Below are 12,461 nucleotides of genomic sequence, written 5' to 3'. Positions count from 1 at the left end.
TGAAAACTACCATTGCATATGACATCACAAGGTGGAACAGTTCGAGCTTTGGAGATGTAGACAGACTAATAATGAAGTGTTACTCAAACATGTGTGAATGAAACAAAACACAACTCCAGGTCTGTTTTGGGGAAGAAACAGCATTATAACACGACTTAAAGCTCACAATAGTCAAGTTTGTGTAAAATACAAGTGTTAATCAGCCTTTTTTCTTTATCCTCTTCTAATATGTCCTCCTCCACTTTGACGCTACAGCAGCTATTGTTTTCGCCTCATTTGAGCTGCTTCACTGCTCTGTGTGACAGCAAATGGAGTTCTTGCGCCCCCTGTTGACTGTTACTGTTTATGTTTTTTCATAAACAGTATTTGGACACATTCCTCTTTCTAGTACCAGACTAGAAAGATTGGTTCAATCTTCAATCTACTTCACAGTATTTTTAAGTACAAATAAACTCATCGTAAATGGACTTTTGAAGCTTCTAGACTGTTCCGCGTTCTGCTCGTTTAAACCCATAGTCCGTGCTGCTCTTTTTACAGTGTAGACTATATTTATGGCCTGAAGAGACGTTTTTAGAATCGGCTCAGACCAAAGTGAACTCCAGTATTTTTTTTTTATTTCTTTAAATCACATTTAATGCCTCTGGACGCGCCGGGGCCTGTGCGTAAAACGCGCCGAACAATAAACTCTGCTCCGTTTGAACAGTTTGTGCCGCGTCTGAAACGGAGCACAGCCGGAGCACGGACGGAACAAAGCGCACCGAGACAATCCGTAAAGTCCCGATAGACCCTCCTCAGACCCGGACCTCCTCTGAGCCGCAGACTGATCCGTGTGTGTGTGTCTGTGTGTGCGCGCGCGCGTGTATACGTGCATATATGTGTGCGCGCGTATACGTGCGTGTGTGTGTGTGTGTGTGTGCGCGCGCGTATACGTGCATGTGTGTGCGCGCGGAGCAGCTGTGGCCCCTCCCCCGCTGCGTCACGTCTGGAGGCAGAAACTTTGGGACTGGCTCCGCTCTTGGTCCGGTATGAGACTCTGAACCGGGACTTGAACACACGCAGAGTTCTGGACCTGGTTTAGTCCTGGTTTAGTCCGGGTCAGTCCCACTATGACCTCGCGGTAATCTCACGCGCTGGTGTCGGAGTGAGGGCGGATATGGCTCGGGTATGTTCGGGCCTCTTCGGGCTTTTTTTCTTTCTCTTCGTGGGTCTGGAGTCGTGGACGCGCGGCGCGGGACAGACGGGCGCGTTCACGAGGGTGTACGTGGTGCAGCCCGGATCTGGACCTGGGTCTGGATCCAGGGACGCGCTCAGGGTCAGCTCCATCGCCACGGCCACGCGACACACGCACGCGCACAGTGGAGCGCAGAGCCGCACGCGCAGGATGGGCATGCAGCAGACGCACAAGCACGTGCTCAAAGAGTCGGGGTGAGGACTCACGCACAACTCTGGACCTGGACTGGACCAGGTCTGAACTAAGACTAACCTTAGGATCAACAGACTAAGACTAAAGTAGGGGTCCAGGACTGAACCAAGGCGAAGCCATCAATGAACTAAGACTGCACCAGGACCAACCCTAGGGCCACCAGACACAGACTAAAGTGTGACTCAGCCAGCAGTGAACCAGGACTAACCCAGAACTAACCCAGAACTAACCCTAGGACCACAAGGCCAGGACGCAGCCAGGATGCAGCCAGGGCTAAACCATCACTGAACCAGGACATAACCAGGACATAACCAGGATTAAACAAGGACATACCCCAGGACCACAAGACTGGGACGCAGCTAGGGCTAAACCATCACTGAACCGGGACATAACCAGGACATAACCAGGACATAACCAGGACATAACCAGGACATAACCAGGACATACCCTAGGACCACAAGACTAAGACTAAAGTAGAGCTGAAACAGGACTCAACCAAGGTGAAGCCATCAGTGTACTAGGACTAAACCACGACTAACTCTAGGTCCACCAGACACGGAGTAAAGTAAGACTCAACCAGGACTAAACCAGGACTAAACTAATACTAAACCAGGACTAAGCCAAGACTAACCCTAGAACCATAAGACTAGGACGCAGCCAGGGCTAAACCATCACTGAACCAGGACTGAACCAGGACTAAAGAAGGTTGAAACCAGGAATAAAGTGGGTTTGAACTGGCGCTAATCTTAGGACCTCCAAACTAGGACTAAACTAAGGCTCAACCAGGACTAAAACAGGTTTTGACCACGACTAGAACACTCAGGGCCAAACAAGAGTGAAGGATCAGGAATAAACCAGGACCAAAGCAGGCTAAACTAAAACAGGACTGACTGGGGCCAAATAGGGGCTACACCAGGGCTAGACCCACAGTGAGTGTAAACTGGGTGCACAGTTAGACTCTCATAAACAGACCTGAGATAACTGAACCACAGAAAAGGTTTCCCCTCAGAGTCGCACTGGAACAGGGCTCACACAGACCTCAGCGTTTCCCTGTGTTTTTCGGATCTGTCACATTCACACAGTCCATCCCAAAGTATGTATGTTTCGATCCATGTTCTGAAGTACTAGCTCTGCTCTGCTTATGGCAAATATGGGTCATTTATTTGAGTTAAAATGAGCAGAATGAGTCTGGCGAAGTTGAGTGGATTTTAAAGGTTCTATTTTACACAAAACTGACTCTTGTGATCTTTAAGTCATGTTCTAATGTTGTTACCCATTCAAAATATACCTGGAGTCCACATGTTTGAGTAACACTTTATTATTAGTCTGTCTACATCTCCAAAGCTAAAAATGCTCTGTTCCACCTTATGATGTCATGAAGTGGTAGTTTTAACATGTCCTTTTACCTTTATTTTAGTAGAGATGGACAATTCCAGGGCTGAAATTATGCAAATTATTCAAGTGAAGGTGTATGGAGTTTAAAAACACAGTGGAGCACTTCCTGTTTTACCACATGACATCACAAGGTGGAACAGAGTGTTTCAGTTTGAGAGAAGAACTCAGCCTAAATATGCAGGATTTGTGTGTTAAACGTGTCAAAACAAAACACAACTCCAGGTGTGGTTGTGATGAAGAAACAACATTAGAACAGAGATCAGAAAGTAGTGTAATATGGACCTTTAACTGTCCCAGAATTCTGGGGGGGGGGTGTTCTACATGCATCTCTATGATGTAATGTTCAGCAGTTACCATGGTGACACAATGCACACATTAGCAAACACAGTCAAATATGTTTTACGATTGTCTGAAAACTCAAGAAAAAAATCCAAACTGGATTTAAACAGCACATTTTCAGGAGCCTGTGATCAATCTGAGCGTTTATGGCCTTGTTTGATTTTGCGCAAAAAGATGAGAGTGACTAACTGAAAAACTGTTGGCTAATGCTAGCTAGCTTGCAACTGTAATGTCATTTGAGATGGACAGCACAAATCAGCTCACCTGTTTCAGTTCAGCTAAATCAATTCTTTATGGTCAGATTGTGTTAAAACAAAGCTCAGATTAAAGTCTAACAGCTTCAGACAGAACAGTGCCTTTAGTTAGCATCACACACCCAGAGAATGTTGATGATGTCAGCTGCAAAGTATCAGTTCAGACCACTGGAGCTCTGAGGGAGTAACTGCTGTAGATGTTGGTTAACCAGCCACAGAATGTTGGTCCATTTAAAAGTTACACTGAAATGAGCCAAGCCTTAAACTCAATTAAACAGGATTTAAATAAAGAATTACACAAACATATAAATCAAATACAAACAGACACTGGAAAAATCAAGAAGTTAGAACACCACAAGTCGACTAACTGGATCACCACTTGATGATGTCGCAGGGTGGAACAGAGTGTTGTGAGCTGTGCAGAGGGAGACAGGATTACTCAAACGTGTGAATGAAACAAAACACAACTCCAGGATGTGTCTGAGGAGGTCACTACATTAGAACAGGGTTAAAGCCCCATTGCGGGACATTTCATCACTTTAGAACATGGTTAAAGCCCCACTGTGGGACATTTCATCACATTAGAACGAGGTTACATTTGGACTCTCCTTTTTAATCTGAAGTTTTGTATTTCCTGGAGCTTAATCGGATCAATCGAATATTTTAATAAACCAAATCATGCCACAGTTCAGGTGTTATCCTGGTCCAGTCCTGGTCCAGTCCTGGTTTATTCTTGGTTCAGTCCTGATTTAGTCCTGTTCCTGTCCTGGCCTAGTCCTGGTTCAATCCTGGTTCAGTCCTGGTTTATTACTTGTTCAGTCCTGGTTCAGTACTGATTTAGTCCTAGTTCAGCCCTGGTCTAGTCCTGGTTCAGTCTTGCTTCAGTCCTGTTCTAGTCGCAGTCTAGTCCTGGTTCAGTCCTACTGTAGTCCTGGTCTATAACCGGTCTTGTGTTACAGGGTGAATGTGTGTGGAGGTCAGTGCTGTCACGGCTGGAGTAAAGCTCAGGGCTCTCACCGGTGCACCAAACGTAAGTCACAACATCAGATTATTTTATTAATTTTGGTATTTTAATTTAAATTTTTTATTATTTGGGGTCACAGTAACTGAACACGCATGAGTAACTGAGCACGCAACATGGCGGTGTTCTACATGTATGTCTATGGTGGAATGTTCAGCAGTTACCATGATGACATAATGCACACATTAGCAAACACTACCACAAAAGTTTTAAATTGTCTGAAAACAAGAGAAGAGAAAATTCAAAATGGATTTAAAGTGCACATTTTCAGGAGCCTGTGATCAATCATCATTTATGGTCCTGTTTAGGTCCCATTTGTTTTCAACTAAAAGATGAGAGTGACTAACTTTTGGCTAATGCTACTTAGCTTGTGACTGTAATGTTATTTGAGAGGGACTTGGAGCATAAATCAGCTCACCTGTTGTAGTTCAGCTGAGTCAGCTCTTTCTGGTCAGATTGTGTTGAAATAAAGCTCAGCTCAAAGTCTAACTTGAGTAGCAGAGCTTTAGACAGAGCAGTGCCCCAGTTAGCATTACACCCCGAGGAAAGTTGATAATGGCTGCAAATGATCACGCTCTCACAAATGCACTCTTCATACCCCAGTGTTCACAGACTGGAGGCAATGTGCGGGAAGTGTCTTGCCAAAGGACACAACATTAGTCAGCGGACCTACTTCTTTTTTAAGTGTCTTTAGATGAATATTGTGTCCACGGGTGTCACAGATTATGACCATAGAACACACATAAGCACACTCAGAGCCTCTGCAGTGTTGGACATGATGATCACATGACCACTGAATTTTTTACACAAATGAATCGACTTTGTCAGATTTGAGCAGCAAAGCATTTCTCAAATTCTCCAGTGAAATAAATGGGATTCTGTTTAACCAGAAGTGCCACCACAGAGGGAGGGAGAGAGCGGTTTAGAGGCAAAAGTGGGCGGGGTCAAATAAGGTCAATTCTCAGTGGTCTCCCATCCAAGTACTAACCAGACCCAGCCCTGCTGAGCAAAGAGACCAGGCCATATCAGACCAGACCATATCAGACCAGACCATATCAGACCAGACCATATCAGACCATATCAGACCATATCAGTCCATATCAGACCAGACCAGACCATATCAGACCAGACCATATCAGACCAGACCAGACCATATCAGATCAGACCAGACCAGACCAGATCGGACTAGATCAGGGCTTAAAGAGTAGACCGGGCCAGACCAGCCCAGAGCAGACTAGGCCAAATCTTAAAGATCAGACCAGGCCAGGCCAAGTCAGACCAGATCTGACCAGACCAGGCCAGATTAGACTAGACCAGACCAGGCCGTAAAGATCTGATCAGATTAGATCAGATTAGACCAGATCACACCAGATCAGATCAGACCAGATCAGACCAGATCAGACCAGATCAGACCAGATCAGACCAGACCAGATCAGACCAGATCAGAAGAGGGGTATTTTGCAAACTTGCATGTCATCCATACATGTTTGAGTAATCTAGCGATCTCCTAGGCTCTATTTGAACCCTCTTTACAGTTAACAGTGTACAAGACTCTGCCCACAAGCTTATGTCACCCATGCTCCTAAGGCGGCAACTTACGATTAGCTGTTTAGATTGCGTAAGGCCTGTGCACCTGTGAACTAGAGGTTTTGAATAAATTGGATCAAGATGAAGCTAACGTGATCCCATTTGAAGACATCCTGATGGAGAATATTTACAGACAAAACAATTTTTTATTCCAAAAACACTAAACTGAAATGTTTTTCCTCCTTTGTCTGGGTCATAAAACCTGTCCTCTGGACAGTTGCGTGTTTAGAGTCTGTGTGTCGTCCAGACACTTTTACTCGATGATTAAAATAGCTGACGATCGTCTAAATAATCGGTTAGTTGCAATTGATCGATACATGCTCCAAGACAAGCCTACTTCACCCATGCTTCGCCCACAAGCCTACTGCGCCCATTCTGCCACACGGCAACGCTCCATAAAGATACAAAAACATGATACAAAACTGTACACAGCGACTGGACAAACCTGATGTGATGTGTAGTTTAATTTGTGGGATGCACGCTCATTGTGCTCTGGAGGGGGAGTGACTTAACACAGAGAGCAAAGGGAGGGCGGATAGAATAAAAAAATAAAGTGAAACTTGTAAAACATGTTAATATGTTGTTTTGGGTAAATATAGCATTTTCAGAATAATAAATGTCTCAGATCTGGACCCAGTCCTGGTTCAGATCTGGTCTGGACCCTGTCCTGGTCCTGGACTGGGCCCTGGTTCAGATCCGGTCTGGACTTGGCCTTGGTTTGTTTGTTGCAGTGACGTGAGCAGAGTTCTTCTTCACAATGATCTGTTTCTTTACACAATTCTCAGTCTTTTGCTCACTCTCTCTCTCCCCCTCTCCTCCTCCTCCCTCGCTCCATCTCTCCTTTCTCACGGTCCCTCTCTTTCATTCTCTCTCTTAACCACTCTTCTCTCTCATTACTTTTTCCTCTGTCTTTCCATCTCTCCACTTCTCTCTCTGGCTTTGTCACTCTCTCTCTCCCCTTTGCCCCCACTCTCCTCCTCTTTCGCCTCCCTCTCCCTATACACTCCCTCTCCCTCTCTCTCTCTCTCGTCGTCTCTCCTTCCCTCCGTCCTCTTTCCCTCCCTGTCTTTTCTCTGTCTCATTGTCTTCCCCCCCTTCCATTTACCCCTCTCTTCATCCTCTTTCCCATGTCTCTCTTTTCATTTCCCCCTTTCTTCATCCTCTTTTCCCTCTCTTCTGTGTGTGGTATGATTCTGTCACATGTTTCAGTTCTGGACAAAACAAAACAGCTCTGACTCCAGTGTGGGATGAAGAAGGGAGGGGGAGAGGGAGAGAGGGAGAAGAGAGGGAGAGACAGAGAGGAGAGAGGGGGAAAGGGATGGAGGAGAGAGGGAGAAGAGAGGGAGAGACAGAGAGGAGAGAGGGGGGGAAAGGGAGGAGAGGGGGATAGGGATGGAGGAGAGAGAGAGGAAGAGGGAGAAGACAGGGTGAGACAGGGAGACAGAGAAGAGGGGGGAGAGGGAAAGCGGGAGAGAGGGGGAAAGAGAGCGGGGCAGGGGGAGGAGAAAGAAAAGAGGCTGAGAGGGAGGGCATGTGAGAGAGAGCAAAAGGGATTAGGAGAGAAGAGAGGTAGAAGGAGAGAGGGCAGAGAGGATGAGTAGGATGGAGGAGAGAGGTAGCGCAGGGAGAGAAAAGGAGCATAGTGGAGTGAAGGGGAAGATGAGAGGGTGAGAAGCATGGAGAGAGGAGAGGAAGAGAATGTCTTTAATGTGGTGCCCAGGATCAAGGGATAAAAGCTGAAGGTAGGTTTGGGGGAGGGGCCATCACCAGAGAGAGTGAGAGTGAAAGAGAGAGGGAAATGTAGGGAAGAGAGAGAGGGATGGAGAGGAAGAGGAAAAGGAGAAAAGAGAGAGCGAAGGAGAGAAAGCCAGAGAAGAGAGAGAGAAAGAATGAGTGTGAGAGGGAGAAAAGGAGAGGGATAGATATGAAAAAGGCAGAAGAGAAGAGAGAGAGGAGAGAGGGGGAGAGAAGGAGCTAGACCTACTTTCTTCCACACAGAATAAAACATAGAATGGAGGCGGTAATGATAACCACTCTGCCACCCACAGAGCAGCTCAAACACTAGTGCTAATGCTAGTGCTAATGCTGTGTCAATGGAGTCTTACACAAGTATGCTCCACCCGAGTGATCTCACCTCCACCTCCTGCACATTACACACTGTTCGCAACTGTGCGCCCCTTTAGTGCTGATTTAGTCCTGGTCTAGTCCTGGTTCAATCTTGGTTTCAGTCCTGGTTTAGTCCTAGTTTAACAGAGCAGGTTTGTTCTTGGGTCATTAGTGCCTCAGGAAACTCACGTCACAGTTTAAAATATGAGTGTCCAATTAAGGCTGAACAGACCCAGACTCCTCCATCGCAGTGCACCCAGGTCAAGGCCACAGGGACAGACCATAGACTGTTTCAAGTGGACTAAGTGAGTTTGACGTCACTCATAGTGTTTGGTCCATAACTGCTAGCCTCAGTAAGCTTCATTTGGAGTCAAAGAGCCAGTCCGGAGTGAGGCTGTTGAAGGTAATCGCCCCATAACACTGGTTTAGCAGGGAGTGGGCGCTTAGCAACGCTGTCAATCAAACCTGTTGCTAACACTAGCGAGGTGACTTTGAAACTTTATCTGTTTTATCTCTTATTGGTGTTCATATCTTGATTTACAGACAAAATAGTGAAATAACACCAGGATAATGTAGAGCGGGTTAATACGAACATTTTAAGACCAAAATGACGAGGCTGTCAGCAGCAGTTACAAAGAGAGGCGTGACAGTTTTACAGTGTAAAGTGAATTGACTGGGCTAAAAAAGATGAATATTCAGTGGAGTCAGATGCACGCCCATGTTCAGTTTCTGTTTAAAACGGGGCAGCTAGTGAGTTACCTCTCTCCATTCATATATATACAGCCTATGGGACACACAGGCGTCTCTCAAAACTTAAACTTCCAGTCTGCAGAGATGTGTCTATGACAGGGGTGGGCAAACTTTTTGACACATGGGCCACAATGGGTTCTAAAATTTGACAGGGGGGTGGGGCCAGGAGATATATATAACAGTGGTTCTTAACCTTGTTGGAGGTACTGAACCCCACCGGTTCCATATGCACATTCACCGAACCCTTCTTTATTGAAAAATAAAATATAATTTTTTTTCAAATTCAAGACATATGTATGTTTTACTGGTGCACAAAATAAACTCACAACAAATTACATACATACCTTTTAACAAAGACATGACCTTTTTTAATTCTACCACACTGAAATTATTTAAATTTTGTATTGTATTATGTATTCCAATAATGAATTTACTATATTTATGCTTTTTATTATTTTTAACATTTTAACACACACCCATCATCTAATTTCCATTAGGCTACAATAATGAATATTTACTGCAAATCAGTGTGACTTCTGTTGTTGCCTTTGAGAGACCAGTTCAGAAATGCATGGCTTCACCTTGGCCACTCTCATGTCATTTTCACAGCAAAGTCTGTTCCTTTTCTTCGTTTTTATGTCGTTGTATGTTTTTATGCCGTTCGAAGTGACAGTATTCAATGACCAATACACACTGAGAGGAATCTGTATCTGCACACCCAGCTGCTCTATTACTGCAGATTCGCATTAGCTAATGCTAATGATTACACATAATACACATTTGACCCACAATTAAGTCAATAGCAGAATAAACCACACTTACCGATCAGGAACAGCATCCAGTCCATCAAAACATAATGTCCTCTGCTCCTCAGTCCATCATGAGATCTTCACTCGGTTCCACGAACCGCTCCGGGTCCGAGATGCCTCTAGTTGAACTTGTACAAACATCCACAGTGTCCTAGGTCACGTACTTCCTTTGTTTTGTCCGTTTCGTCATGTTTAAAATGCAAAAATGCTGCAAAACAGTGCGTAAAACGCAATTACGATCTTACGGATCTTTGCCCGAGGGCGGGCCGTCGGAACGTTAAGGGGTTAAACACTTAGCATCATTAGCGAGTTTTCACTCCACATCGGCCACATCGGCTAAAACTCTGGTAGCGGCTCATGAGGAGCCTGTCAATGACGTTGATAAGCTGCGCAAATACGTATGTGAATCACATAATTGTCTGGAGCAGCTCGTCCCCGGTCACACTCACTGACTCACATTGAAAAGTAGCGCAGAATGAATTGTTGTGTGTTTATTTTATTTTCAATTCCGGTTCAATTTTTTTGTGCGCAGCACAGATTTTCTGTGCGCGGAGACCGTGTCAGCAGTGCGCAATTGTGCACGCGCGCAGTTTAGAGGAAACAGTGTTAGATAGGCACAGCAAAGGGTGCATTTGTCGAATTAGGACACGGCCAGAGTCTGGAGACGCTCGCAGTCCGTGAATCATATGAGTCTGGTGCGTGTCTTGACCTCCACTGAACCCCTGGGACTGACTCACCGAACCCCTAGGGTTCGATAGAACCCAGGTTAAGAACCACTGATATATAAATAACATTAGAGATTTGGCCTGTAACATGTAGCAAGGCTCATTGTACAAATAGTTTTCCATTAATTAAATTAATAATAAATGTATTAAATTTCAGTTAAATAAACACAGCAGAAAGACTCACATTCAATTTTATCAAGTGCCAAAACCTATTTTAACCTACCTATTTTAATATAATTTGGTCACATTCAGCGGGCCGAATTAGTAAGCCCAAAGGGCTGTGTGTGGCCCCCGAGCCGTAGTTTACCCATGTCTGGTCTATGATCATTCTGTGCTTAATGCAAACACACCCACAGCTCCTGAGAGGTCTCCTGAGAGGTTTAACCCAGAGACACTGAAGAATGAAAAAAATGAAAATCTTTTGTTTCATTATAGATGTTTTCATTGGAACAGGCTTGCCTCTTCACAGAGCTAGCTTGTACCTTGGCCAGGTGGCGGGCAGGCCACTCACTTGTCTCCTTGGAGATGTTGTAGCTTCACCTGGATTGTTCCACAGAATGGTGCAAAACTGATCTATCTCTGTGGAGAATGTTCCAAAGTTCGACTTTAACTTGCTATCCCCATGGAGACGTGGCAGCAACCAGGAATGTTACACAGTGCTGCTTTAAAACTGTGTATTTGTGTTTTTATTTATTCTTCTTTCTCTCTGTATTTCTTCCCCCCTTCTCTCTCCCTCTTTGGCTCCCTCCCTCCTGCAGCTAACTGTATCCCTCAGTGCCAGAATGGAGGGATGTGTCTGAGACCTCAGCTCTGCGTCTGTAAACCAGGGTCCAAAGGTCAGTCCTGTGAAGTCCAAACTGGAGTCCCATCTGGATCTGAACCAGACCAGACCCAAGTCCAGTCCAACGGGGTCCCGACCACAGATGTCCAGACTCCCGTGGTCCAGAATCCAGGTCTAGTCCCGGGACTGGTACCACAGCGACCCATTCCACAGCAGGTACTCCCTCATGGGTTTGTCCAGACCAGAGTCCAGACCGGGGTCCAGACCAGCGGAGTCCAGACTCGAGTCCAGACCGGATCAGGACCGATGAAGTTCTCAGTGAAGCCTCAGTACATCCAGCAGCACATCCAGCAGCAGTGAGTACTGGTGAAGGCCTGTTTAATGATGTCACAGGGTTATATTGATACTTTGCAATGACATCACACCAGGGGTGGGTTTTATATGTATCTCTATGGTGGAATGTTCAGCGGTTACATTAGCAACGACATCAAGATAGAAAGATCTGAAGGTTGTTGGTTCAAATCAAGCTCTCACAGACAAACGGAACCTGCTCTGTCTGTCTCTCTCTCTCTCTCTCGCTCTGTCACCTGTCCTCTATCCTGTCCTCTTTCCTCTCTCTCCCTCCCCTTCTCTTTCCTCCCCTCTTTCTCGCCCTTCCCCTCTCCTCAGTCCTCTCCTCTATCCCCCCCTCTGTCCTCTCCTCTGCTCTCTCCTTTTTCCTCCCCTCCTCTCTCTTCCCCCTCCTCTCTCTCTCTCTCTCCCCCCTCCTCTTTCCTCCCCTCCTCTCTCTCTCTCTTCCCCCTCCTCTGTCCTCTCCTCTTTCCTCCCCTCCTCTCTCTCTTTCCTCTCCTCTCTCTCTCTCTCTCTGTCTGGGTTTGTCTCTCTCTGTCTCTCCCTCCCCCTCTTTCCTCTCTTTTTTCTTCTCCTCCTCTCTCTCTCTCTCTCTCTCTCTCTCAGGGTTTGTCTCTCTCTCTCTCTCTCTCTCTCTCTCTGTCTTTCCCTCCCCCTCTCCTCTGTCCTCTTCTCTTTCCTCCTCTTCTCTCTCTCTCTGTCTGCAGCTGCTTTGAGGGAATCAGGATTTCTTGGAATCATCAGAGAATTCCTAAACACACAATTTGGATAATTTGGGAAAAAAAAAGTTTCATTATTGAATACTACCACTATGAACACTACAACTACTACTAAGTACTATAACTGCTACTACTGCAACTACTACTAGTTCTACTACTGCATGTACTTCTTGTCTGTCACACAGTACACAGAATACTTGT

At 45.6% G+C, this 12,461-nt stretch overlaps 1 protein-coding gene across 3 annotated transcripts in view; it reads left to right on the top strand.

The window, feature by feature from the left end:
• Positions 1 to 990: 990 nt before the first annotated feature.
• Positions 991 to 12,461, top strand: part of ltbp1 (latent transforming growth factor beta binding protein 1) — a 64,607-nt gene continuing 53,136 nt past the window's right edge. For all 3 annotated transcript variants that reach the window (XM_055227420.1, XM_055227419.1, XM_033980153.2), the window contains exons 1-3: positions 991 to 1,425; positions 4,371 to 4,441; positions 11,168 to 11,546. In XM_055227420.1, the coding sequence (XP_055083395.1) occupies positions 1,154 to 1,425; positions 4,371 to 4,441; positions 11,168 to 11,546 (722 nt within the window). In that variant the 5' untranslated portion in view covers positions 991 to 1,153. The remainder of the gene's footprint in view (positions 1,426 to 4,370; positions 4,442 to 11,167; positions 11,547 to 12,461) is intronic.

Source organism: Periophthalmus magnuspinnatus, chromosome 15 (assembly GCF_009829125.3).
Source record: "Periophthalmus magnuspinnatus isolate fPerMag1 chromosome 15, fPerMag1.2.pri, whole genome shotgun sequence".
Lineage (NCBI taxonomy): Eukaryota > Metazoa > Chordata > Actinopteri > Gobiiformes > Gobiidae > Periophthalmus > Periophthalmus magnuspinnatus.
This window is presented reverse-complemented; position numbering and strand designations above follow the sequence as displayed.